General features: G+C 42.8%; 1 protein-coding gene across 2 annotated transcripts in view; it reads left to right on the top strand.

Moving 5' to 3' along the window:
- Positions 1–23,539, top strand: part of COLQ (collagen like tail subunit of asymmetric acetylcholinesterase) — a 56,380-nt gene that overhangs the window by 11,214 nt on the left and 21,627 nt on the right. For both annotated transcript variants that reach the window (XM_063115837.1, XM_063115843.1), the window contains exons 2-7: positions 7,857–7,993; positions 13,144–13,245; positions 19,610–19,654; positions 20,507–20,533; positions 21,081–21,152; positions 23,361–23,423. In XM_063115837.1, coding sequence (XP_062971907.1) covers positions 7,857–7,993; positions 13,144–13,245; positions 19,610–19,654; positions 20,507–20,533; positions 21,081–21,152; positions 23,361–23,423 — 446 coding nt within the window. The remainder of the gene's footprint in view (positions 1–7,856; positions 7,994–13,143; positions 13,246–19,609; positions 19,655–20,506; positions 20,534–21,080; positions 21,153–23,360; positions 23,424–23,539) is intronic.

Here is a 23,539-nt window from a genome sequence, read left to right on the forward strand (position 1 = left end):
ATACCATGGCCTTTTAATAGCAGCTAGTCATTTGTCTTGTGACTCCACTGCATTTCAACTTGGACGCTTGTCTACATTGTTCTTTGACTGCTGAGAATCCTCCACACCAGATCACAGGTTCTTGGGTTTTTTCTGGCTGGTGGGAGAATTTAACATGACCTTTCACTGAATGTGCTCACAGAAGGTGTGACTCTGAAGAGGGAGGGGGGAGCAACCTAGGGGCTTCCTATACAGCGCCGGGCTGCCGCTGCGTTAAACAACCCCCCATGCTTTCTCTGCTGTGGGGTGTTGGAGACTAATCCCTTCACAGAGGGAGGGTGCAGGGCTTCCAATGACCATGCAACTCACCAGCCTGTCCCCTGCCCTCTGCCTGGGCTTCTGGTGACAGATTAGGGGCCACCTTCCAGCTAGGAATGCCTCCACATCGATGGTAGAGCGAAGTTAGTGTCATGTTTCCTGTTCCCCTTGGCATTCACTCATGCTGGCAAACTGACACAGAACACTCAAACAATGAGATGTGTTTTATTCAGGGAAATCTCACGGTGAAAAGCTTAATGGCCACACACATCTGAAAACACTTACTGCTGATTGATAGAGCTTTATCACACCAGTGCAATCACTGTGAATTGCATGCAAAGGACCCAGAAGTTTTCCAGCTTATAATCTGCTTTGATTGTGAAGTACTCCCATGCATCCTGCCTTAATTGTGCAATAAAGCAAAAAGATTCGCCGTATTTAGCCCCTACTTTTTGAGCGTATCTTCCAAGCCACCGCTGGGGCGCAGGAGCAGGATTTTAAAGAAATGCTTACATCTGCGTAAGCTTTAAAGATAAAGTCACCAAAATTGGCACAGTAATAGATATTAGGGAGAGCTTTAAGCATACCAAATTTGAATTGAATTGGGTCATCTGTTGATTTTTAATGATTTTTTTACATTTCCCCCCTTAAACTCACTGCCTGGTATGCAAAGGATCGCTGTCGTCCGGTAGCAAAAACAACAACAACCGCAAAAGCTTAGTGCTATGGGGATAATCTGAGGGAAGCAGGTATGTGGGATGAAGCATATAGTCAGAAAGCTCTATGTTTCAAGATAACATACAGTCAAAATGCTTTAACAACCCGGTTGTCTTCTCAACGGTGCCAAAAATGGGTTCCAAACCCAACCAAGGGAAGGGAAAGATTCCTGGTGTGCTCCTTCAGGCAATCTCAATGGGGAATTCTTGGAAAGGCTTAACAAACCATCCGAAGGGAGATAGACCAAATGCAGGCACATGTTGGTAACTCAGGAAACATAGGCAAAGCCTAAACAAGATCACGGGGGAGAAGGGGGCAGTGGTAAAAACCTCAGGCACAAGAACTCCTGTGCATGTAATTTAGCACCAGGAAACTCCTTGCCACCTAAGCCTGGCAGAAGAAAAGTCCATCAGTCAAATCCCAGCCTACCACATGCTGAGCTGACTCCAATCACACAATCCAGGGAAGAGAAAATCTCAGGCACAAGGAGTCTTGTGCTTGTACTTTAGCCCTGCCTCTTGAGCCTGGCAGGGAAAAGTCCAGCAGTCAATCCCAGCCTGCCCAACCCTGAGATGGCCTCAAACACACAATCCATGTCATTGCCCACTTCCAATCTCTAATTCTTACCATGAAAGAGTATTCAGTTAATAATGGCACTACTTTGGAGGGATAAAAATATATATAATGACCTGGTTCACAAATCATGGCCAATTCCTGGATTTATTAACATAAGAATTGGCAGGGGTGCATGGCTGAAAGCAAGCAAGAGCATGTGCTGCCTCCCACCCACTCACCATTTCCACTTTCAGTTAGAAACTTTAGGAATGCCCCATTCCTGGATTGTTTTGTGACATGCAGACCCAGAAACTTTGGATTGTTTAGGGGTTAAACAACCCAGAGTTAACTCAACAGCAAACTGTTAGAAACACGATTTTGAAATGAAATTGCTTGGACAAAAATGGTGAAAGATTAAACACTCTGTTTTATTGAGCAAACTTGCAAGTTTGGGCGCCTAGGCAGGTAGGCACACCTACCAGTTGGAGCAAAACCATTTTATCCTTTAGCCCAGCCGAAGTGGTCCCTCCCCTATCAATCCATTGGTTAGAGACTCAAGGGGTTACAGCCTATCCCGGCACGCCTTGTAACTGTTGTGGTTAGGTTTTTACCCACAGAAGGAAAAGGACTCTAAAGAGTTAAAAAGATGTCCTTGGCCAGATTGTCTCTGCCAGGAGAAGTCCAGTATGAAGCAGATTCTTCCCTGGCCTACGTGCGGTACGAGATGTACAAGATGAAGAGACTATTGGTTAATTGGGCCAAGGAGAAAAGTGTATTTAAGAAGTCCATGTTGTATGGCTTCTTACTGCTGGAACTTACTGCTGGAACTTACTGCTGACATTATCAGACTGCTGATGTTATACTGCTACGTTGTTGCTGTACTGTTGGTGAAAGGACTGTATATATGACCATTTATTCTGTAAGTAATTTATTTAGTGTCAGTAAAGCTTCTTACTGACCAAAGACCGTGAGTGCTTCTTTTTGTTCCTAAATTCAAGCTGAAACCATTTCCAGACTCTACGCTGCTGCTATTTCGCACTCTGCTATATTTTTGGGTAAGCAATTACCCCGATAGGTTATGCGCCCAGAGAAAGTCTGGAAGGCATAATTTTTGGTTGCTGGAAAGCTTGAGAGCAAAGGAACGCTGGAGGGAAAGACGGAGTCGAGCTCAGGCAGTTCATCGAGCTCAGACGGGTCTGTATCCAGTGTGAGTCGCGCTCCAGCCCAGCCGGTGAGGATGGCCCAGGTTCAGATGGCATCCAGTATTCCGGTGGAACGGCTGAATGAGAGAAATTACTTAACGTGGTCATTCAAGATGGAAATGTTTTTGAAGCGGGACAGATGTTGGAACGTCGTGAGTGTCCCGAGGCCGGTTGGTCAGACTGCTCAAGAAGCACAAGTGTGGGAAGAGCAGAATGAAAGGGCCAAAGCAAACATTGTCTTGAGTATGGAGGACTCGCAAATTGTCCATATCAACAGAGATGAGACGGCAAGAGACAGCTGGAATGCGCTGAGACAGATTTATGTGCGTGCGTCGGCAAGCACACGGCTGAGCCTCACCAGAGAGCTGTATCGGTTAAAGTTGGAGGAGGCTGGAAGTTTGGCAAATCATCTCCAACAGGTGAGATCTCTATTTGTCCAGTTGCAGGAGGTCGGAATCGTTTTTACGGAAGAGCATAAGTGCTACCTGATTTTGGGGTCGTTGCCTCAAAGCTGGGACATTCTGACAACCAGTCTGGAAAGTATGAAGACTGATGAACTCACTCTTCATTATTTGACGGGTCGTTTGCTCCAAGAAGAGAAACGGCGTCTTTCCAGGAAGGAGGAAAACTGCCAGGAAAGGGTTAAGCAGTCAGCCCTTGGCAGCGAAGAAAGAATGCAGAAAGATAAGTGTTTCCAAGGCAACAGTGTGGAGAGAGCCGCAGTTGCAATAAGAAAGTGTTATTTTTGCAAACAGCCGGGTCATATCAAACGCTTCTGTAAAAAAAGGAAGAATGGAGTTACACAGGCTGGAGAGGAGAAGGAATGCTCGAATGCATTTGTTTCAGCCACAGTGAGGTGTAACGAGGCCCAAGAGGTTTGGCTGATTGATTCTGCGTCGTCCAGAACAATTTCTAATAATCCAGAGGCGTTTCGGAAGTTGGAACCAAGCAAGGTGAAGTCAATCACGCTTGCAGATGGACGAACGTCGAGGGTGGAAGGAATTGGCTGTTGCTACGTTCCATGTCTGCAAAAGGAGTGTGAACAGGTTCTGTATGTTCCAGATTTAGATTTTTGTCTCCTTTCTGTTAGTGCTCTAACGTCTGAAGGATACGTTGTTACGTTTCAGAAGGATGAGTGCCAAGTGATTAAGGATGGACAAAATGTGGCACTGGGACATGTTAAAAATGGACTGTTTTACATGGGTGCAGGTAAAGAAAGGGTGGCACAAACTGGTAACGTGCCAGACCATAAAAATTGTGTTCATGAGTTGCACAGGCGTTTAGGTCATGCAAGTTTTAAAGTGTTAAGTCACATGCCTCAAGTGTGTACAGGGTTAAGCTTGCGAAACTGTAAAAATTTCTTGGATTGTTCAATCTGTCATCAGACCAAATCCCGGGTGCAGAACATCTGCAGGAAAAGTGACAGGGTGTCACAAAAGCCTTTTGAATTGGTGTTTATTGACTTGGTAGGGCCATTCACGCCTACACAAGGAGGATCCAGTTACGTGCTTGTAATTCTGGATGATTACACACGCTTTAGTTGGTGTTATTTACTGAAGCGAAAATCAGAAGCTTTTGAAACTTTTAGGGATTGGAAAACTTGGGCGGAAAAGTTCTTTAACAAGCCCATTATTTCTGTGCAGTCGGACCGTGGGGGTGAGTTTGTTTCTGGAAGGTTCTGTGAGTGGTTTAGGAAAACAGGAATCACACACAGGTTAATAGATCCCCAAACTCCTTTTCAAAATGGGTCAATTGAGAGAAGAATTGGAGTACTTCAAATGAAGAAAGATTCTCTAATGGCTGATGCAAACGCTGAGCAAGATTTGTGGGGAGAAGCATTTTTAACCGCAAACTATTTGTGTAATAGAACCTGGAGCAGGGTTACAGGCAGTTCGCCTTACTGTTTACTTTTTGGTTCAAAGCCAGATTTGTCTCACTTGAGAACATGGGGGTCTTGGGCATACGTGCATATCCCAAAGTCCAAAAGATCTAAAGGTGAAACCAAGTCTGTGAAATTACGTTTTGTGGGTTATTCTGGCATGCAATCCAAATCTTGGCGTTTTTCCCTAAGTCATGGGAAGGTGGTTGTTTCTAGGTCTGCTACTTTTCAGGAGGCAGGTTGGAACAGGATTCAAGGTTCCCAAGTTCTGTTAGAAACTGTGAACAACCAGGAGAAAACAGTAACTCAGGGGTTAACTTCTCAGAGCCCTCACATCTCTGAGAAGAGTGTTTCCACTCCCAAAAGTGGAAGGGAGGAGGGAAATGAAAGGGAGGAAGAAATTGCCAGTGTACCTCGTCGTTCACAAAGAAAAAACAAAGGAATTCCACCTTTAAAGTATTCAGATGAATTCAGTGTATGTTATGTGAAGTCTGAACCTGAGAGTTACAGTGATGTGTTGAAATTGTCTGAACAAGAAAAAGAAAAGTGTTTTCAGGCAGCGAAAACTGAAAGGGGGTGTTTTCAAACACATGTGTCTGTATGCAAAGGGGCAAGCAAAAGAGTACATGATTGTGGAGCTAGTGGTTCGTCTACTGGTGGCAGGGAGTTCCCAAGACCACATTCAAGAAAACTCAGCCCAAAGCTGCAGGAAGGGTTGAAACTGAAGTCTCTGGGGAAAGTTAGGTGTTACCTTGGTGTAGAGGTAGAAAAGTTTCCAAAGGAAATTACCTAAAAAAGCCAGAAGCAGAAAGTTTTTAAAATTGCTGAAAGTTTGCAAGTTGGAAGATTGCAAAGTAGTTCAACGCCCCAAAGCACCAAGTTTTTCAACAGTGCTTGGAAGAAGAAGAAAAGAAAAGCTTACATATAAATAAGTCTCTGGGAAATGTAAAACACAGAGAAATGTACACAATGTTGGGATTGTTGTAAACATGTAAAGTTGATTTCTTACAGGTGAAATGTAATGAAATGTAAATTGTATTTTTTCTGTAGTTAAAAATGAAAGGGTGTTGTGGTTAGGTTTTTACCCACAGAAGGAAAAGGACTCTAAAGAGTTAAAAAGATGTCCTTGGCCAGATTGTCTCTGCCAGGAGAAGTCCAGTATGAAGCAGATTCTTCCCTGGCCTACGTGCGGTACGAGATGTACAAGATGAAGAGACTATTGGTTAATTGGGCCAAGGAGAAAAGTGTATTTAAGAAGTCCATGTTGTATGGCTTCTTACTGCTGGAACTTACTGCTGGAACTTACTGCTGACATTATCAGACTGCTGATGTTATACTGCTACGTTGTTGCTGTACTGTTGGTGAAAGGACTGTATATATGACCATTTATTCTGTAAGTAATTTATTTAGTGTCAGTAAAGCTTCTTACTGACCAAAGACCGTGAGTGCTTCTTTTTGTTCCTAAATTCAAGCTGAAACCATTTCCAGACTCTACGCTGCTGCTATTTCGCACTCTGCTATATTTTTGGGTAAGCAATTACCCCGATAGTAACTCCGCCTCTGTTTACTTCTATGCTTATCTCATTTGATATTCCACCCACTCTTATTTACTTATGTCCATATTTGGTTTTGATTCCTCTGAGCATACCTTCTTAATCACTCTTTATTATCCCCCCTCCCATCGTGTAACCACAAGGTCATGAGTTCAAAAACAACAGATGTGTGTTTCAGTTTTGTTCTATTTATCACCTCTTCTCACCACAAGTCCAACCACAAGTTCCGTTACTCTCATTATCTCAGCTGAAAAAGACCCTCCATACTTATTTATTTATTTATTTATTTTATTACATTTATATACCGCCCCCCAGCCGAAGCTCTCTGGGCGGTTTACAACAATTAAAAATAGTAAACATTAAAAGTATACAAAAATTTTAAAAAACATAAAAAACAGTATAAAAACAAAAACAGTATCCATACTTGCTATGCTTTCTTGTTTTTCTTATAATGCTTCAGTTATAACATTGCTTTTAGCTGACCCATTTTAGAAGCCCTTATAATAATATTTTAATAATGTATTAGCCATTATATTTTTTTCTTATGTTAAACCTTGTAATATGAAAAAGTAACTTATCTATCTATTTCTAACAAAACCATGGGTTAACTCTATGTAGTTTAACCCCTAAACAACCCAAAGTTTCTGGGTCCACACATCACAAAACATGTGAATGAAAGGGTAAATGGGCAAATAGGCAGGAGCCAGCATGCTCACTTGCTCTGGTACACTTACAAACAACCCATGGTCAACAACCCATGGGTTGCTTGAACATATAAACTGGGTCAGTAAGTGGGGAATTAAAGAACTCTGAGCTATTTTTTGTGGCCAATCTTGAATTTGACTTGTAGAGATTCTCTCCTCTCCCTTATCTAAGCCTTGACCAACTAAAACATCTTCGGTATTCAAAGAGTGTCAGCTCCATGTATTAGATGTTTTCTGCTGAAATATGAATTGCCTTACTTTATGCTTTTCTTGCTTATAATAATGCATAAAAAGAGCAAAGAGCCTCCCCACCCTGAAATGGGACCGGCCCTGCTATGCAGCAGGGTGTAGTGACCTGTTTCAGGTGCCACCATGAAAGGGGGCACATAGATATAGGCAGGAACTGATGTCTGAATGGTGTAGCAAGACTTTTAAAAATGTTGGCCCTAGGTGAAAGCCATTTAGGCTCCATTTCAGGCACCATGATATTTTGGGCTATCTCAGTTCCCTCTCCAGCCCCATTTCTTTTACTTGGCATAATGGGCAGTGGTGGCCCAAGATATTTTCTTCCTGGGGTGCAACAGCAGATTGTTGTTCATCTCTTTCCTCCCCATCCCTACAAGACAAGGTACCAAAGCAAGCCAAGTCATTTTGGCACATGAGGCCAAAATCCCACTCGTTGGCAGTCATACCATAATAATAATAATAATAATAATAACAACAACAACAATTTGCTGCCCTTTCACAACACTCCAAATTAGCTGCCTGAGGTTGGCATGTCTCTTTGCCTAAAGGTAGGGCCGGCCCTGATAATGAATAAGCCAGTGTGCGTGTGTTTACTTCTTCAAACGTGTTGAATTTTATTATGTGTGTGTCTCTTAAGTTTTTCAAAGAACCTTAATTAAGATTCTGAGCCCATAATTAATAGATAAGTATTTCTTTCTAACAGCCCTTCCTTGCCTGGACCAGAAGAAACGGATTATTAATAATAATAGAGTGTGCTCTCTCCTTGCTCTTCCTCCTCCTCCTCCTCCACCACCACCACTGTTATTTCCTCCATCACACTTCAAGCAGGAATGGAGTTCTGTAAGTATTTCTTCAAGCATTTCTGTTTCCTGTAATGATTATGGCTTATTTTTCCTTAGGAATTCTAAGAAACCATCTTGCCACATGAAGAGTGACATAAGGCCAAGCAACAGGAACTGTAATTTCTTAGGACAGGAGTGTTCAGCCCTAATAAATTAAGGTTGCAGTCCTCTACAAATTTCCTGGAATATGCCCCACTGACCTTAATGAGAATTACTTCTGAGTAGACAAGTAATAGGGCTCCACAGTAATTAATTTGACATCTTTTTAAAAGATGCTTATTTTATTTTAGAATGGTTTTATAATGCAATAACACAAACACTTAACAGTTAACAGTCTAAGGGCACAATCCTATACATGTTTAGTGGTAGGACCATTTTCTGTCTAACCATGCACAGGAAAGGGTCAGGGGAAGGGAAGTCAAGGGCCAGGAAAGGGTCAGGGGAGAGAAATGCTCTCCACCTCGGTGTGCTCAGAGTGAGAAGTGTTTAGGACCTGTCCTCTGTTGTCTCTTTGCTTCAATTTGAAGACTGTTTTCCCCTTTTGTGCTGGCGGTGCTCTCCCATGTAAAGGTTCTAAGTAAAGGCCTGTGCTTGCTTATTGCCACACCAGTGTTGATCTTTTCCCTACTGGTGGTGCATTTTACTCCATTGGTGTTGAAGATTTTGCAGCCATCTCTTAACCTCACCCAATAATCATTCCTTATGGTTATGATTGTGCTGTAAATGTACTAACAAGGTACAGATTCGAGGATCAAACTGGAGCCAACAAACATGCTGCCCGGAACTGAGTAGTTAGATCATCTATAATGTATTGCAAAATATTATTGTGGTTTTTAAGGTTCCCTTATCCTTCTGAATCCATAATACTCTCTATGAATTTCAATAAACCGTCCATAAACGTTTGACCTATCATACACGTCATAATATAGCATCCAGAAGTAGACAACATGGTGCCCTTCAGTTGTTTAGGACTACATCTCTCATAATCCCTGACCATTGCCCATCTTGACTGGTCCAATGAGAGTTGTAGTTCAAATCATCTGGAGGGTATTACTTTGCCTTCCCCTGTATAGGCTTCTAAAGGCCAAATTACACATTCTACTATCACATCAATGTAGCTGATCCTGCTACTTTTCTTTACTTTCATGTAAGTATTGCAGTCCCAATCCGGATCAGGACCATGGAACTTCAGGAGAGGAGGGTTCAAGTTCCCCCCCTTCCCCCTGCTGAAATTATAGCCCCCTGTTGTGACTTTTTTTAAAAAAAGGTTAAAAGCCCCCATTAGGAGGCTTATTATTTATTTATTTATTTATTTATTGCATTTTTATACTGCCCAGTAGCCGAAGCCCCCTGGGTGGTTCATTTTTCTGATTTTACCTCCTGCCCTTGCAGAGTTAACATGCTGCATTAACTACAGTATGCATCATCTGACATTTTCGACTTGTGGGTGGAGTAGAACTGGGATAATTAACTTGGGGTGGAGTAGTACTGGGATAAAAGCTCTGTGTAGATGAGCCCAGGGTCAACTACATTGACTTGATTAGTAGAATGTGTAGTTTGGCCCTAAATATAAGAATAAAAAATAAAAATAAAACCACAGATCTAAAGAAAAGAAGAATTCCACCTAAATGTGCCAAAAAGTGTTGGCACATGTATCTCCAATTATTGGAATACTATGTTGACCCTCTTTCTTGACAAAATGTTCTATGATGCTAATAGATTATTGCAGAAATCTATTGTATGGTGCCACATTTATTGGAGTACTTCCCACACCCTTAATTGATGTTAGTTTTATTACCTCCCTAGCCTTACTCCACTCTGTTATTTACTGGCTAGTCCTTGATATTTTACTGTAAGTGAGACAACATGACCAAGAGTTAAATAAAATAAACCCACCTTTCTGCCTTTTATACCATTCCATCATTCACTATACCCATCCTGTCAAAATTCAGAACATACAGTACTAGGAAGAATTCCAGTAAACGAAGTATTGCTGCACAATGTATTTCCATAAAAATTCTGCATGACGAGACTGAGAATTACGAGCTAGACAGCATCGTAGAACTTTGTGCCAAGGATACATAATGCAAAATCTTTTAATGCAAATTAGGCCATAGCTAGACCAGGCCTATATCTCAGGATCATCCCTGTGCATCCAAATGACACACAGGGGATCCCAGAATCCCATTTGCCTGGGATAATCCTTAGGTCTAGCTAAGGCTTTAGTTACTCCATAAGAAAGATTTGCATTTTTACCCATTGAGATAAAGAGTGACAATAGTTTGTGTTTCTCCTTTAAGAACATAAGAAGAGCCCTGCTGGATCAGACCAAGGGTCCATCTAGTTCAGCACTCTGTTCACCCAGTGGCCAACCAGCTGTCAACTAGGAACCCGTAAGCAGGACACGGGTGCAACAGCACCCTACTGTCCATGTTCTCTAGCAACCATAAGTATATAGGTTTACAGTCCCATATAGTGGAGGTAGCACATAGCCATCATGACTAGTAGTCTTTTATCTGTCTAGAATCTCCCACCAATCAGCTTCATGGGATGACCCTGGGTTCTAGTATTATGCGAGATGGAGAAAAATGTCTCCCTATCCACATTCTTCATACCATGCATGATTTTGTACACCTCTATCATGTCTCCCCTTAGCCTCCTTTTTTCCATGCTAAACAGTCCCAGCAGTTGTAACCTTCCCTCATAGGGGGGATGCTTCAGCCTCTTGATCATTATAGTTGCCCTTTTCTACACTTTTTCCAGCTCTACAATAACTTTTTTTTAGGTGTGACCAGAGTTGTTTCTTTCAGTACATGTCCTAAAATTATATTAGTGATTGCTTATATAGAAATGTAGTATCTATGCTGAATGAGTCACCATGTGTCCTCTTTCACAGAGGGTAGGTCTCTGTTTGAAGGGCTGCTGGAAAATCAAATTTTGTTTGAAGGGCCATCCTATCCAATTCTAGGTTAAACCATAGGAAGGGAGAGCAGGCAGGGGCCTTAAAGTTGCCCATGAGCAGTTGACATCTGGACAGCAGGCTGAACCGGCAGACACACAGGTAACCTGGTCACAGTCTTTCCCACTCTGCTGAGATGTACTGTATTCCTATTTAAATTATAGCAATTCCTTCTACATTTGCATCTATATATAAAACTAGCATATGGACATTTCATGCATATCTGCATCCTCTTTTTTTGGTAATGCATTTCTTCATCTTTTGTGTTGATTCATATGCGGCCACCCTATGAGGGACCCTATGAAATGGGGACAGAGTAGGGTGACCATGTGAAAAGGAGGACAGGGTTCCTGTATCTTTAACAGCTGCATAGAAAAGGGAATTTCAGCAGGTGTCATTTGTATATATGGAGAACCTGGTGAAATTCCCTCTTCATCACCACAGTTAAAGCTGCAGGAGCTATACTAGAGTGACCAGATTTAAAAGGGGGCAGGGCACCTGTAACTTTAACTGTTGTGATGAAGAGAAAATTTCACCAGGTTCCTCATATATACAAATGACACCTGCAGAAATTTCCTTTTCAATACAACTGTTAAAGATACAGGAGCCCTGTCCTCCTTTTCATATGGTCACCCTAGGACAGAGTAGAGGATGTTCTAGTGTGTGCTATTGAGTAGGGTCACCATATGAAAAGGAGGCCAGGGTTCCTGTATCTTTAACAGTTGAACAGAAAAGGGAATTTCAGCAGGTGTCATTTGTATGCATGCAGCATCTGGTGAAATTCCCTCTTCATCACAACAGTTAAAGCTGCAAGAGTCCTGCCCTCTTTTGTATCTGGTCACTCTACTATAGCTCCTGCAGCTTTAACTGTTTGTGATGAAGAGGGGAATTTCACCAGGTTCTCAATACATACAAATGACACCTGCTGAAATTCCCTTTTCTATTCAACTGCTAAAAATATAGGAGCCCTGTTGTCCTTTTCATATGGTCATCCTACATACTGAGTTACAACTACTAACATACAAAACAAGGGTGACTTCTTCTAAAAGTTTAAAGGGGAAGGTTTTCTGTTATTCTGTATTTCTATTCATATGCCATCTTGATGGCCAAACACTGGTGGTTCAGCACACAATAATTTGTGATGGATAATCTAAGACGTTCTTCCTTTCTTTAGCAATATGTTCTATAATTGCAGGTTGATAGATGAACTAAGATGATTCTGTGTTAATCTGCTGTCTGACATAACTCTTTTCCCGCTGACTTTGCAAAGAGCAGAACTTGGCTTCTTGCAGTGAATGCATATTCATTGAATATCATTACAGTGGAATTCACACAGTCTGTATTACACTGACATGCATTATTAGAAGAAGCTATTTCTGGAAGCATCTGCTACTTGAGAATAGACCTATGAGCAAAATAAACTTATATGCTATTTTGGCTGAGGCATATGTGCTATAGTAAGAACACACAAAGGGCTTTGCCGGATCAGACCAAAGGCCTATCTAGTCCAGCATTATGTTCTAGATAGGCAAATTTAGGGTGACCACATGAAAAGGAGGACAGGGCTCCTGTATCAATACAGTTGTATTGAAAAGGGAATTTCAGCAGGTGTCATTTGTATATATGGAGAACCTGGTGAAATTTCCTTTCATCACACCAGTTAAAGCTGCAGGTGCCCTGCCCTCTTTTAAATCTGGTCACTCTAGTATAGCTCCTGGACTTTCACTGTTGTGATGAAGATGGAATTTCACCAGGTACTCCATATATACAAATGACACCTGCTGAAATTCCCTTTTCTATGCAACTGTTAGGAGCCCTGTCCTCCTTTACATATGGTCACCCTAGACAAAGTGGCCCTGTGGGAACCTCCCAGACAGGACATGAGAGGGACAGCACCATCCCACCCATGTTTCTCAAAACCTGCCATACAGACACATACTGCTTCCAAAACTGGAGATAATAAATAGCCATCATGACTAATTCCCTTCAGTAGATGTATCCTCCTTGTAATGCTGGAACTCCTTTTGTAACAATGCTTTGTGGAAGCTGGGGAGTACAGCTGAATAAATATCTAGGTGATCTTTGCAAGAGAGTGGATAAAAGTGGCTTAGCAGTGCACAGTGTGCCTGGTCAACGGTTTACTCTACGGCTGCTTCATTTAGTAATATCTTGTTTTTAAAAACTTTTAGATGTTCCAACCTCTGGTTCTGAAAAACCTATGTCAAGAGCTTCAGATAACGCAGTCTCCATGTATAGAAACTGTCTGCCCGCCAGGACCTCCTGGTCCCCAGGTTAGTACTTCCTTTTGGAGTGAATAAAATGGCATCATTTGGATGGGTTCCCAAGTCCATGATCTTTCCATAGAGCAAGAGAGGGCAGGAATGACATTGTGACAGGATGCTAGGAAGGGAACTGCCTTGTCTAGAAGATACTTTTATGTCAGTCATTTGGTTAATTTAGGGTGCAATCCTATGCATGTTTTGACAGAAAAGTCCTATAACTCCCAGTATGGCGGGCTGGGGCATGCTGAAAATTGTAGGAGGTTCTTAAACCTCTCTTAAACATCCATAGGATTGTGCCCTTACTTGTTGGCTGACCTCAATAAGACTACAATCATTGGTGGCATGAATTTCTGAATATACATGTATCCGTATTCAAGATGATGGCAGCATAAGACCCTGTATATTATACATTTTGGAGTCCACCACATATGTGAGCTACAGATAATGTGTGTACATTACAAAATTCTGGATGGTGGGTCCTAAACTCTTTGTCTTGACTGAAACATTGGTGAAACTGGCCACCATGCTTACAACAGCATGAAACAGTAATGTTTTAGCTCTTTTTTTTTAAGTGCTTTATATTTCTGATGCAGAAATTACTTTGGTTACCAATGGTCGCCATTGTTAATGAGTAAAAATGGAGTTTTATAAAGCTCTCGAGCAATATGATCCAGAAAACAGGAGGCTACCTTCATGGTGTCGGGTTGCCACCGCTTTTGCAAAACCCCACACTTTTGCTGCTTCGGGGTGGCGACTTCGTTTGTTTATTGATTGTGGTTGCTTTGCCCCCTGACTTGCAGAGGTGGGCAATCCTTCAGTGCTGGAGTTGGACTCTGGAATTGCTTCTGTGTCGTTGGCTTCCTAGATAGGCCGGTTTAGGTTGGTTGGGAGATTTCCTGTTTTCTGCTACGTCACCTGCTCCCCCACCCACCATGCACCAAGGAAAAAGTAATAAAAGCAAGTTTGTCGGTGGGTTGGTTTGCATATTACTCTGGGTATGTGCAAGGAGAAGGATGGAAAGAATGAAGATCAGAAGCAAACAGCTTGGCATTGCTTTTTGCAAAAAGTGACAGCGGTAGCAACAGCAGCCGCCAACTGAACTTGTATGGTGGGGTGGCAGCGATGTTCTGTCTTCTGGATTAGGGTGCATTAGAAAGACAGCAACCCAAGCTGGTTATTTTTCCTCTTTCAAATGACCCCATTTTGTTGCTTCTTCTCTACTGAAACTGCAACTGTCCCTTTGCTTTGGAAATTTTGTCTTGATGGGCCTGCTCTCTGCCATGGCTTCTGGCGACCAATCCAGGGTCACCATGCACCCGGGAACGCCTCCACCAGAGCAAGGTCAGATGGCAGAAGGGCTGTTTTTACCTCACTCCACTGGTAAAAGTTGGAGTAAGTCCCCAACTTTTTAAATACACAGCTTCGCAGGAAAGCCCCACGGTGGCTGCTACATCATACAGCCAACACAGCACCACCGTACAGCCACTGTGGGGCTTTTAAAATATATAGACTGCCCCCAGGATACTGGTCTAGGATTTGGAAGCTTTGGAGTCAGTAGGGGAAAAGGCAGTATTCAATTCTTGTCATCTAAAAAAAGAGTGCTGACATTAATTGTGCTGGGCATCAAACCCACAACACAAAGAATATAAATAATGTGGCTGATTTCTCCCCACAATCCCCAGGGCTATTTAGAATTTAGCTGATTATATCACTGTCACATGAACTACAGCTGGGGCTTACAGCTTGGAATTTAGAATTATAAATGGTTGGAACATGTTTTAGGTAAGACTCTTTGCTCCACTGCTCTGAGCAGGATGTTATCTGGACAGACTGATGTTATATACATGGAAATGTTAATAAAACTTAACTTCATACCTTTCTAGTTTGTGTGATCATGGTGTAAATAAGGGCCAGATCTACACCTTGTGTCATATTGATAGGATCATATCATGGTGACGCTCTTGCGCATTTTATACCTTATCGCACAAACAATGACATCTGTGGCAGTATTTGGGATAATACAGAATAAAAAGTTGGAAATAACACTAGAAAAGTGATATTTTGGAATGTGTGATGTGCTCCAATAGCTATCAGTGCACTTCAATACTGATAAAAGCACTAGTATAGTTCTAGCCTAGGACTAAATATTCCATGCAGAGTTTGAATGGAGGCCTATCTGTTAATCTGGTGCTAAACGACTTAAATTGCGCTGCACGGAAAAGGCTACTTCAGACTAAAGGCTAATTTGATCTGGAATGGTGGAATGACCTGAGTGAGGGTTTGGGGGGAGATTTATAATAAGATCCCTTAAAAGACTCCAGACTCATCTTTTAAAATCCCCCAGATGTACTTTCCAGACCCCTAAGGTATGGGCATGGAGAACTTGAAGTTTGGATTCTATGCTAATTGATTTTATGCCTTTAACTAAAAGGACCATCACATCTAGCCAAATGTGCAGCTCCCGTTGCCGCTCCCACATCGCTTCCTGAAAACAGGAAGTAATTAGCCCCATTCAGTTCAGTAGGAGAGAGCAGCAACCAGACTTAATGAGGTTTTTTTGCGGGGCAATAATGGTCAGAAGGGGCAGAAGACAGGCCAGAGGCATGTGAGTAATTCGTGAATGCCCAGTAATGAGAGTGCAGTAAAATGCTTGTCGGATGGAGCTTTAAGACTCTAGCTAAGACTTGCAGGATGGTTTTTGAGGAAAATTAAAATAAATGTAGCTGACTTTACAAACGGCTCTCAGAGCTTGTTCAAGGCCACAGTGTGCCGGCAGGGTGTGTGAGTGAGCTGAACAGAAGAACTGAGCATGCTCAGACATCTATTAGGAGGAAGAGAAGTATTGTTTTGATATCTCGTGGTGTGCACCTGCTGGTAAGAGAATGTCCTCACTCGAGGTTGGGCATGGAAAGTCATAATACGACACTTGGGATTGGAAGAGGGTGTTGTTGCAGGCTGGCTTTGACTATCCATTCATTTTACCTTGTAGATATTGCCATAAGGAATTCAGCTCTTGGTTATATCACTATTGGTTTGCAAGAGGCTGAAATCCTGTAACTGTTCCATTCATGGTGGGGCTGAAATATTAAAGGGTGCATGGTTGATGCAAAAAATAGGGAGGAAGGCATGTTGTCAGAAAGAAGTGGGGGAAATAGGAAGACAAGGAAGAGAGAATCTCTGTAACTCCTTGTGTGACACTCTTGAGAAATGCACTGCTTGTGCTTTCATTTGCAAGTGCAAAATCTTGGATATTAAGCTTCAGCCATCCTCACCAAAGGGTACATTGCTTTCATGTCTCATCCCTGCGATTTAGCCCCAGATACAAAACCCCTTCCCTTTCATACACCTCCTCAGTCTTAGTGTAATTCTTCAACACTGTAGCAGCTCAGAACAGAACAATACCTGTCTTCTTTATTTCTCTGTTCGGGATAGTATCTCATTGACATAGTACATGGTGTTGTGACATTTGGATGACTGCTGATAAAGAAATAAAAAGAGCAACTAATGCTGCAGTGATCTACATTATTTTTCAAGCAGGAGCCATTTTGGCTCCAGGCACCATCAATGAGGCTACGGGGGCCTTTCTAGGCCTGTGGTGTGTGTCTCCTCCCCACCCCAAGTGGCAATGCAATGCAGCAGGCACAGTTGGAGGCCTTTTCTCGACTCTCCTCTTCATCCCACTCCATGTTGTCCAAGCAAGGCCTCATCAATCAGCCACCAAGCCACGACGCAGATAAAGGGCTTCTTTAAACGAGCGGTTTATAGCACAATCATGACTGGCCACTCACGGAAGTTTGCAGGTCATTTTGTTGATGACATGAACCTCTTGCACATCTTCCGCTCCTTCCCTCAGTTATTCTACTGAAAAGTAAACCTTGGGGGGGGGGGGACAATTCTTCTGAACTATCCTGATTCTTCCTGCTGTGTGCAGTTGAAGTTGCACTACACAACACCCACTAGAGGCACTGTCCCATTCAACTATATGAGCTGGGGAGTTTTAAAGTACAGTCCATGTGGTTGCTGCTCTCCTCCCATTTAATTCAGCTCATTTCAAATGTGGAAGAGAAGCAGGAAGCAAAGCAATGGTAAGCAAATGTCATTTCCCTTAATGTAGAGATACTCAAATTCGGAGCTAGATCTACACTACTGCTTTATAGCGGTATTGAAGTGCACTGATAACTGTTGGGGCACATTACGCATACCACTTTCATAGTGTTATTTCCTGCTTTTTAGTCCACATTATCCAAAACATCACAACAAATGTCATTGTGTGACCTGTGAAGTATAAATGCGCAAGAGGGGTGTAGAATCATAGAATCATAGAATAGTAGAGTTGGAAGGGGCTTAAAAGGCCATCGGGTCCATAGCGTTACCATGATGGGATCGTAATTTGACACAAGGTGTAAATCTGGCCCATGTCCTTGGATTGGGATGGATCTGCTTCACGTCACTCAGAAAGCCCCATCACATCTAGTCAAATGCTCAGCTCCTGTCACTTCTTTTGTCGCTGCTCCCATGTCGGAAGCATGGGAACAGGAAACAGGAAGTAATTAGCCCCATTCAGTCCGGTAGGAAAGAGCAGCAACTGGACTTAATGAGGGGTTTTTTGTGTGGTGTAATAATGGCCAGAAGGGGCGGAAGACAGGCGAGAGGCAGACAACGTCATGTGAGTAATTTGCTAGTGCCTAGTAACAAGCGTGTAGTAAAATGCTCATTGGATGGAGCTTAGAAAGTGTTCTGCTGTATTCAGAGCTGCAATGTCTCCCAGCCAAATCCACACTTCCTCCCTCTCACTCGTGCATTTAATTCTCCTACTTCCAGTGCTTGTACAGCACATCCCTGCAGCTTGCCAATGAGATTGTTCTTTTCCTCTTGCCACCCCTGCCCCACTGCAACCGCCCAAAGCCATTATCCTCCCCTCCCCTCGCATTTCAGCTTACTTGCCCCAAAAGCTTCTCTGGTAGCCCAGACCACAGCAGCCAGCCCACCGCTAAAACAAACAACAAGGCAAAGCTAGAAAGTCTCTGCAAAGAGTGAGCAGGTACTACATTGAAAGGGGTGGCGGTGTTGAGCCGCACTTGAGGTGATTGGGAGGTGCCAGCACCCTTTAGGCCTTGTAGTGAAGAACACTGCATTAGTGGTCTTGCGTTGCTTCCCTTGGGATTCTTTCAGCATAACGTAAAAGAATGTCAAGAAAATAGCCACCCTCCCCTTCTTCAGAGGTGTTCTCTTACCAGGAGACCATTTTCCCTCTCAGTATAGCTCATGACATGCTAATCTACATTAAAGACTTTTGTCAGAAAGGATCCTACGGTAAATTGTTTCTATTCATTAATTTAGTGTTAATTTACACACTCAGAAAAAAACATATATTTTATTTTCTTATTTATTCTATGTGGCAGTTCCCCAATAATAACCAGCATTTCTTGGGACTATGACAGTTCTGACTGTGGGGTGGTGGAATCACTTGTTACTCTGGCCTCAGCTAGAGAAGGGGGTCGGAGGGAGGCGATCTCGCAGTTTTATGATTGTGAGATCATCGCCCTGGTTTACACGCAGCACGGGACATCGCAGCCGCCATTTTTTTTCTTTTAAAGAACACTGAGTGCACGAGCACTTGTGTACAGAAAGTAAGTGGGGTTGTTGTTGTTGTTTTTAAAAAATTCCTTGCTCACCCCACTCCACCCCCGATGGACACAGAACTCCCGGTTCCTCACAGTTTGTCGTGAGGTGCTGGGACAAACCACGACGCCCGGCCACACGTTCTGCGGTCTCGGGATCAGCCTGGGACCGCAGAAAAACCGGGCTAAAAGGGTAGGGCAAAATCCCAGGGAAATGGAGAGATCATCCCTCCCTTCTCCCAGGATCCCCTATGCATCATTTGGATGCACAGGGATGATCCTTGTGGAGATCCCTGGGATAAGCCCTCGTCTAGCTATGGCCACAGTTTCTCTTTCTAGTTCCACCTGATTTCCTAATATTGAACTATTTTTCTTCCAAACTCCAGTTGCTATCCAGTTCTGTCACTCCACTGTTTTTCACCTTGTCCATCTTTTGGTCACTTCATGGTTTACCTCCTTCCTAATGCCTTACCAGGCCTGAAGTATTTTTACAACAGAAAATTAAATCAAGCCAGAGCAATAGAGACACATATGAACATGTATGAACTGAGTTGCATGTGAGATCTTCAGTTCAGATTTGAGATGGACTGAAGTGTGCGAAACATGGTATGGATTCTTTGAATGAAGCAAAGAAAACAAAATCCTCTGATAGTCACAAGGTGCTGAGGAAAGATACTGGGACAAGCTGACCAACAGGTGAGCTTATATTATAAACTAAATTATATATTGTTTCTTTCCCCCCTTTTGTTTAGGGCCCACAAGGTATTCCTGGTGTGAAGGGACCAAAGGGAGGGAAAGTAAGTGCCAGAATTGTTTTCTAAACCATGAGTCTGTGGGGAAATAATCATCCTGACCATTTCAGAAATGGCAGATTACTTTTGAGCTGAGATGACTGTCAAGATATATATGCACCGGCAATCCCTGTAAACCAGAAATTGCCAGAAACAATGAATTATGATATCATTGCAGTGATTCAACTCAAATCGCATCACTGTGATGAAGGGCACTCCACCTCTAAACTTTATCATAAAACAAAATGGTCCATTTGCACGATCAATGTGAGTTAAATAAGCCATCCTGGGTTGTTTAAGCTGCAATGTGTGCCAGTTTCCATTTGCCTAATCACCTGCCTGGGCATGGCTTGTAATGTTGCCCAAACATAGGCAGCATGCCTTGCTGGGAGACAACCCTCAAATAAGCCATGGGTTGTAGTTGGGTTATTTGAGGGTAGTTTCACCCTCCATCTAGGTGGTGAATTAGAAAAATATGCCTGGCATGTGCTGCAGGTTAAACAAACCACCATGGCTTTTTTAACCCATGGTGATCATGTGAACCAGATCAAACAATACATGTGGAGACAAAACCTCCATACTTGGCCATTGTGATTGTGCCTGTGGTGATCTGCTTTTCTTTTCTCCCAACTGTCTTTGGCTTGTTACAAAAGACTACTGCATGCTAACTCACTTGAACCTGTTTCCTGCCTTGTTCCCAAAAGGCATGTTTGATTAACAGAAGGCCCATTTGTAAGAACACATATGGAAGAATTACAGGGAAATATCACCATTTCCTCTTTAAAATTGACCAAATCAGCATCGTAAAATATGAAGTGTTTTAGTTTGTTTGTACTGATATAGTCTTTTCTCTGACAGGGTGAGATTGGCAGACCAGGAAGAAAGGTATGAGACAAATTGCACAAAACCCTTTACAGCACGTGCTGAGGTCTATTCACGTGCTTCATCACGGAAGAGCTGATGGAGTGGCCCTGCTTCCCAACTCTCCCTCTGCTGCCACATGGCAGAATGGCAGCTGCCAAGTGGCAGCTGAGGGAGGGAGGAACATATCAGGCCTGTTGAGTCATGGTCACAAGAAACTTCTGGGGTGGAGCATCGTGGTAGCTTGAAGTCACTTCATTATATTCAGACATTACTGCTCCCAACTTGGGCCTGTTCAGACAACACGCTAAGCCATGGTTAGGCTGCTAGCCCTTTTGCAGCCAATGGTTAGCGAATGTGTTTAAACTGTGGTTATGTAGCCACCATTGTTAGGAATGGTTCACACGATATGCTAAGTCATGTTTCACATGACATGCTAAGCCATACTGTTTAGCTCAAAGTGGCTTAGCGTGTCATCTGAACAGGGTCTTTGAATGACAAAATTATGTGAAACTTGATGTCATTATACCTGACTTTTCTTTTTCTGCTCCTCTGCTTTTGTTTTTTGAAGGGCAGCCCAGGTCCTCCAGGTGTTCGTGGAATGCCAGGACCTCTTGGATGGCCTGGTCCAATGGGACCTAAGGTAAGATGAAAGCAGTGCCAAAACGTGTAGTGCAAATTAAATTGAATTAATCTTGCCAAAGCCAGCCAACCTGCTATAAAACAAGCTTGCCCATAAATTTGAGTTCTTAGGTTTCCATAGGCATAATTTTTGTGAACCACCCAGAGAGCTTCAGCTATTGGGTGATATAGAAATGGAATAAATAAATAAATAGGATTTTCAGACCCCAGGTAGTGAGGAGTGAGACTTCCATCAGAGCAACACACGTTGCCTCTGTCAGGTACCTGCATAGAGTTACCAAATCCAGATCTGGATGCTGTACTCATTTCTCTAACAGCACTGGAGAGTGAAGACATCATTGTAACAAGCAGGGTTTCATCTCTGCTTCAGAACATGAGCAGGAATGGGAATGCACATCAAAGTGTGATGTATCATGCACATTTTTGAAGCAATATGTTTTACAACCCATAGCTGTTAAAGAAACAGTAAACTGCCTTCAGCTTCCCTCTTCTTCTCCACCATATTTCATTACCACATCAACATCTTAGAACTTAGGAAAAAGTTTTAAATAAAAGTATAATTATTCCCCACCCCTCAAAAAAATAAAAACAGAGAAAGAAGAGGACTTCATGTCTGAGTTTAGGATCTGAAGCACAAAAAAAGAGGCAGCAGTTGCAATAGGATCTGACAATTCTACCATGTACCTATCTAGTGGAGATAATTATAGTTCGGACATCAGTCAATGTCTAACAATTTTTGTTTTTTAAAAGGAACTCAAGGTAATATATTTGCCAATGCTCATGTTTTCTGTTGCATTGTTTATTTTCTATGTACTTGACCCTCTCAACCATGAGGAACTCAGTCAGCCCATGCTGTGCAGGTAATGTGCCTGTACTGAATTCAGCCTGGATTGGCTTTTGGAATGTCACAGCAAAGGTTCAGTAAGGTATATTTGTGGTGGCTTACAAAGGGAATACAAAACTAGATTGGCCAGTGCATGGTAGTACCATTCACCCAACCAATTCAACATGGGCTAGTGTATCTGGAAGTCCGTATTGATGGACTTGTCCCCACAGCTGCCACAGGCTGAATGGGTCAAGTGGACAGGCCCTTAGTCAGGCATGAGGAACTTGTGGCCCTCTAGGTGTTTTGGCCTACAACTCCCATGAACCTCACCATTGGGTATGCTGGCTAGAACTGATGGGAGTTATAGGACCAAAAATATCTGGATGGCCACCAGTTTGCCTTAAAACAAAATGCCTTCTTTCCTTTTAGATATTCTCACAGGAGTACTTTGTACTGTCAATTGCTTCTTAGTTTTCCATCCACCTGTCTTCACCCGTGATGCTCCTTCTCCTATATAATTTATTTATTCCTGATAACTCTTTCCCCCGTCATTTGGTTATAAGCCAGCATGACGATTTGATGAAAACCTCTTTCTTTTCCTCAGGGATCACAGTAAAGTTCATTATTGCCTGTCTGCAGACCTGCACTTTAGCACTTTCCCCAGATTTCTGCAAAGACATTTACAGACACAAGTGGCTGCCAGGCCACATTTCTCAGTGGCCCTCAGTGTCTGAAAGGATTACCAGTATATCAGATGAAATTAAGAGGCAAGTGAAACTGGCCAGACCAGCAGCTGAAACTGACAAGACAAGTGGATGTCAGCAGTTGATAGCTGCAAATGGTGTAGCAGAGATGGCTCAACTCAGCAGGCAGTACAGGCAACTGCCTGGGGCATCAGAATTCAAGAGGTGCTGGTCTACTCTGGAATACCCTCAAGAGAGAGGGGATATATTCCTGTACTCTAGCATCTTAGGACAACAGGTTCTGAAGCTGAGGCCGGTTGTGTCTATAGCCAGCCTTCCTTCCTTCCTTCCTTTCTTTAATGCAGGCCTTTTCTGTTACTCCACTCTCCATAGAGCAGTGGGAAAGAGACTGTAACTGAAGGAAGACACCACCGTCTCCTTCAGGGCAGGGGGAGCAAAACTGTTTTTTGCCTAGAACAGCAATTTACATTGGGCTAATGCTAGGAGATGACACATTACTTCACAATGGAGGCTGGATTTAGTTGTATGTATCTTAAACGTCCACTACATTGTGGCATCAAGAATGGTAGAAATGCTGCACGTTTCACCTCTCTGAGTCAGAGCCAAAGCCATCAGCCATTCCAGTTACTGACACCCTGCCAAGGCCACAATGAATAATTCTCTTTATTGACCCCTTTAGGGTGAAAAGGGAGATTTAGGTTTGATGGGATTGCCAGGTACAAGAGGACCAATGGGCTCCAAGGTTTGTTTACTCAGCTGCTATGTTATTCCCCTCTGGCTTCTAACAACTGCTTCCAGCTGCTTTCATGGTTAGAAAGTGCTTTTGTGTAGATTGATGTGGACCACAGAAGTGTTTAG

The sequence above is a fragment of the Elgaria multicarinata genome, chromosome 1 (assembly GCF_023053635.1).
Source record: "Elgaria multicarinata webbii isolate HBS135686 ecotype San Diego chromosome 1, rElgMul1.1.pri, whole genome shotgun sequence".
Taxonomy (NCBI): Eukaryota; Metazoa; Chordata; class Lepidosauria; order Squamata; family Anguidae; genus Elgaria; species Elgaria multicarinata.